At 34.0% G+C, this 6,000-nt stretch overlaps 1 protein-coding gene across 3 annotated transcripts in view; it reads left to right on the forward strand.

Annotated features, from left to right (window-relative positions):
- The window catches only part of LOC106869519 (uncharacterized), a 102,521-nt gene that overhangs the window by 57,737 nt on the left and 38,784 nt on the right, over positions 1 to 6,000 (forward strand). For all 3 annotated transcript variants that reach the window (XM_052970270.2, XM_014915287.3, XM_014915288.3), the window contains exon 2: positions 4,664 to 4,937. In XM_052970270.2, the coding sequence (XP_052826230.1) occupies positions 4,664 to 4,937 (274 nt within the window). The remainder of the gene's footprint in view (positions 1 to 4,663; positions 4,938 to 6,000) is intronic.

A 6,000-nucleotide genomic window follows, 5' to 3' on the forward strand; every position in this document is an offset into this window, starting at 1 on the left:
GATTCCCACACATGCTGTTGGCATTATACTTGCTACGAAACTACAAAATTCTTATTTGCTTACCATTGTCATGAAACTGTAATACAACCGTACAACCATTCGCTAAATGATGGGCATCGACGCTAGTAAGTTGCTCGTATAAAAGTTGCATTGGAAATTAAATTTATGAACGAAACGAAATAGAATACATACTGCCGCTCCAAGTCAGTGATTTTGATATCTACAATGAAAAAGTGGAATAAAAGTCATGGTGACCTATGTTTGGTGTTTTATAAGTAAACAGCAGAAGTTGTATCGTTCTAGGAGCTGAGTTCTAACTTCGTATCTCAGATGTTTAAATACTTATTGTATTCCCTTGAATATACGCATGTGTAGGGTTTCCGTAAATTTGTCTCTTTTAACGTGAACTGAAACCACACAGTACCTATCTATCTATCTATCTATCTATCTATCTATCTATCTATCTATCTGTCTGTCTGTCTGTCTGTCTGTCTGTCTGTCTGTCTGTCTGTTTGTCTATCTGTCTAGCTATCTGTCTGTCTGAGAAAGAAACACGTCTTTCTCTAGACAGACATGTAGATAGATAGGTAGTCAAATAGGCAGAGATTACCTCTGTCTGTCTGCCTGTCTGCCTGTCTGTCTGTCTGTTTATCTATCTATCTATCTGTCTGTCTGTTTGTCTGTCTATCTATCTTTCTTTCTCTCTATGTCTGGCTATTGTCAAATATAACCACTTATATATGCAAACAAATTCACGATCACAAGTATATTCATTCAGACATGAATTTCTCTCACTCTCCCCAAAGACCGGGCAACGCTGAATGTCCCTCAGGGCAAGTCATTCATGGTTATAACAAAAACAACAACAGCAACAACAACAATCTAAACAAGTAGACTTGTGGGACATAACATCAAAGATAATCTGGAGGTGAGCTGTTTTCGGAAACTAGTCTCAGGTATCAGGTTCAACTACTTCCATGTCACCCTTATTTTGTAAGTTATTCAGCAGCAGAGAGGAGGTTCTCAGATCTGAGAAGGCCTTCATCTAATTATGTGATTGATGCAAGCGATGCTTAAACATCTGATGTTGAAATGCTTCTAAGAAGCTGATGGCCGAGGAGGAAATCGAGAATCTTACCGAAAAGCTTGCAACGGAATTAATTCTGCTCGAGGTACCCTAAGACCAAGTGATGAACTTAAGGTACCCTAAGACCTTAATTGGTAAACGTAAAGCAAGGGGAAAATAAAGCTTATGTTATTGATACTCTCAACGAAATTTAATTCACAATATTGTCTTTTAATAAAACTGAGATTGGGTGCACAATGAAAGGACAATAATATTCTTTTCTACTCTAGGCACAAGGCCCGAAATTTTTGCAACTGGTACTTAATTTATCGACCTCGAAAGGACGAAAGGCAAAGTCGACCTCGGCGGAATTTGAACTCAGAACATAAAGACAGACGAAATACCGCTAATGTATTTCGCCTGGTGTGCTAACGTCTCTGCCAGCTCGCCGCCTGTTTATGTTCCTTTTCACCCCATCCCCTCGTATGTATACGTGTATATATATGTATACGTGTATATATATGTATACGTGTATATATATGTATACGTGTATATATATATATATATATATATATATATATATATATATATATATATATATGCAATTAGGTGTTAAATTTTAGCTTCATATATATATATGAAGCTAAAATTTAACACCTAATTGCATTCTTTTGTGAAATCTTGAAAAATTCCTTTACAAAAAGTTGACACACCCAATTGTTAAGTTTTTAAATACTGGACGAAACCTTGAACCTTTAACTTTTACATTGACAAAGCAAAGGATTAAATCCACTCAAACAAAAATGATAAAATTGCAGGTCTATTAGTTTGACGCTCGGGAAGGTGAGAACGTCTTTTACGTTTCGAGTCTACGCTCTTCAACAGAAAGGAACACGAGGAAATAAACAGAGAGAGTATATACGAGGGTGAGTCAAAAAGTAATGCCATTTTGTTTAGGACAGGTATAATTATCAATATAGGAACATGTATCGTAAATCAATATGAAGCTGATCCTCTGTGGATCACTTCCCTACTCTCCAACATAGATATCGTTTCTCTCAATAGCAATGTTCCACCTTCGAATGAGAGCATGTATCCCTGCCCCGTAAAATTCTGTTGACTGTTCTTTGAGCCACTTCTTCACTACAGTTTTCACTTCCTCGTCACTGGAATAATGTTTGCCTCTCAAACCCTCTCTCATGGGGCCGAAGAGATGTTAGTCCAGTGACGATGATAGTGCAGTGACGAGGAATTGAAAACTGTAGTGAAGCAGTGGCTCAAAGAACAGTGAACAGAATTTTACGGGGCAGAGATACATGCTCTCATTCGAAGGTGGAACATTGCTATTGAGAGAAACGATATCTATGTTGAGAAGTGGGGATGTGATCCACAGAGGAGCAGCTTCATTTTGATGTATGATACATGTTCCTGTGTTGGTAATTATACCTGTCCTAAACAAAATGGCATTACTGTTTGACTCACGCTCGTATATATAACTGCGAATGTACATGCATATTTTCGCCCGCGCGTATTTGTATCTGTATATTTGTGTGTGTGTCTGTAAAAAGCTGTATCCATGTGAGGAACACCGACAGTAGCAGCATCTGTAGCATAAGACACTCCAGCAAAAAGAGCAAAGAAACCTGCCCCGTTGCAAGCATATTGTATCATTAGTAAGCTGTTGTAGGTAAGCTTGTTGGATCGCTGATCAGTGAAGAATATTACGTCTCCACGCTAAACCGATATCTCTAATAACAAGTACATTGTTAATTAGTCTGTCTTGTTAAATTCTAGCTGATCTTCTGATGTGTTGCAGCCACGAATATCCTGCTCTGTTTACAAAAGAAAAAAAATGAAAACTGGCAATCGAAGGAATGTAGTATATCAGGAACCAACAAGGCATTCCATAAATATATTTGAAGAACGCATAAACATCCACGATCGCATAGCTGCATCTACACGTGTGTGTCTGTGTATATGCATTTTATTGTTGCAGTATGGCATGGCATGGCATATATGTATGTGTGAGTATGTTTGTATGTGAGTGTATGTATATATGTATATGGCTTCATATAAACAGACAGTTGAATATATATATATATATATACATATATATATATATATATAGTTGTGTGTGTGTATATATATATTTATGTATAGATATATATGTGTGTTTGTATGTGAGTGTATGCATATATGTATATGGCTTCATATAAACAAACAGTTGAAGATATATATATATATATATATATATATATATATATATATATATATATATAGTTGCGTGTGTGTATATACATTTATGTATAGATATATATGTATGTTTGTATGCGAGTGTATGTATATATGTCTATGGCTTCATAGAAACAAACAGTTGAAGATATTTATTATATATATATATATATATATATATATATGTGTGTGTGTGTGTGTGTGTGTGTGTGTGTGTATGTATATATATATATCTGCGCGCGCGTGTTTGTCTTTGTCTATGTATTTGTCTCTCACCACCGCTTGAGAACAGGTGCTGGTTTGTTTACGCAACTCAGGGGCGGGGGCGGCAGAAGAATACTATAGAATTTGTACTGTGATCGATTCGTCCCACTAAAATTCTTCCACGGTTTAATGACTGAGGCACAAGAATATAAATGTCGAAGAAGACTGAGATCCAGTTATTTATTTACAAATACAAATTAACCACCATATTCAATGTTGAACGCTCATTCTCATTATTCGACACAATCGCTTGTATATATATATATATATATATATATATATATAATTTCAATACGGAGTAAGTAATTCAGGTGAAAATGTTTGCGAAGATATCATTGACTCTATTATTATCTAGTGTAACAATTTAAATATGATTGCAGAATCAATACTATAGGCGATTGCAGCCCTCACCCTCACAAAGGCATGAAATAGCTGAAGGATTAAAATTAATCAAAGGACATACTAAGTATGTCTACCCGCTAGAAATAACAGTCAAAACTCTTATTTAAATCGCCAAAAGATTTTGGTGATTTAAATAGGAGTTTTGACTGCTATTATTTCTGGCAGGTGGGCATACTTAGTATGTCCTTTGATTCATTTATATATATATATATATATATATATATATATATATATATATATATATATATAGATATATATATATATATATAATACACATATATATGCGTGTATGTATATATATATATATATATATATATATATATATATATATATATATATGTATTTCTATATGTATATACACACACATACATGTTTATATATGTATGTATGCTTGTGTTTATATGTGTGTGTGTGTAATGTATCGTAGCAATGAAGATGTTCTAAATGTTATATTTAATACGTCATATCTGTGTATGAATACTCAATGTTATATCAATAAAATATCATTATACATTGTTAATATATGCATAGATGTACCCTACCAATGAAAGTCTTAACGAATGTTCAATAAGTCGATGATACTGCACTCTATAGACGTGCTTATCAACATATGTCAATGTCTATATTCAATATACAATTGTATCCTTCAACAATATTGCTGAAAGTGTATGTTAAATTTTCTTATTATTTTGATTTCAGAAATATGCTATTCCATCTATGTACGACGTCAGCAGTCCTGGACATTACATTCACCAAGGGTCAAGCTCAGTTACGAAGAGTGACGAGGAGTTCGAAAAAGGTGACCAATCGAAAGGAAGTGTACAATATCTCAATCCCAACTGTGTTCTTCTAACTTACTTTACGGGAGAAACGTCGGTTGTTGTAGACGAACATTTTACTAGGTCCCTCAATCAAGTTAGCAGTTATCAACCACCAGACAGATCTGCCAGTAAAACATCATTCTCGCGACCAGGTGAGTGGCTTTCTCACACGTTCACTTCCAAATATATGACTTGCTTATCAAATGAATATTTCATACATAAACATGCATACACACACACGCACACACACACACACACTCATACATATATGTGTGTGTTCTGATATGAGGTTTCATTCCGTCGTTACTGATTGGTGAGTGAAGCCTCAGTTATTTCTTTCGAATGTGAAAAAAAAACGTATATCAATATATGTATATATATACATATATACATACATAAGTACGTACGTACATACATACATACATACATACATATATGTATGTACTACGTAGATATGTATATATATATATATATATATACGTATCCATGTATGTACGTGTGAACGTACGTGTGTATGTACGTATGTATGCATGTACGTATGTATATATGTATCTATGTACGCATAAGTGCACGAAACTCCCGGCTTTTGAGTCGCTAATATAGCTTCTCAGTTACATCATGCTGGCATTGTTTGTACTTAAATAGAAATCCACAACCAAACTCGGAGCTATAATGGATGTCTGTTCAATGAAATATTGAGTATTTGGGAATATAAAAACATATGAATTATTTTGAAGTTCTAAAGATCCTATGCTTACAAGATGTTACTTATTCTGAATGTTCGTTAAACTACATGGGCTTAAAAATAAAACTTCAAATGATTTAGACGTGAAAAATTAATAATGTCTATTTGTTTGTGTAGGTTTTGCAAAAAATGAAAATAAAAGTTTCCATTTAATATTAAGACACTTTAAAGACCAAATTTCGGTTTTTCTGGATTTTAGGTTTCTAAATATGTGTCTATGTGTGCTGATAAAATCTTTTATTTAAAAACTCAGTGGTTAGACCAATATATTAGGCTGATCGTGACGCAATAAAGTACTTCTTGTTTTTTTCTTTTGCCGTAGAATTCACTTTTAAGGCTAAAAGCACGTTCTTGTATAAATGATTTAAATCATTTTTTATATTTGTATTTCAGAGAGAATTGCTCTGATACTAGTTTGGAGATATCTATTGTTATAAGTTATTAATTCGAACCGTGAATTATACCACCAA

This window comes from Octopus bimaculoides, chromosome 8 (genome assembly GCF_046866305.1).
Source record: "Octopus bimaculoides isolate indiv1 chromosome 8, ASM4686630v1, whole genome shotgun sequence".
Classification (NCBI taxonomy): domain Eukaryota; kingdom Metazoa; phylum Mollusca; class Cephalopoda; order Octopoda; family Octopodidae; genus Octopus; species Octopus bimaculoides.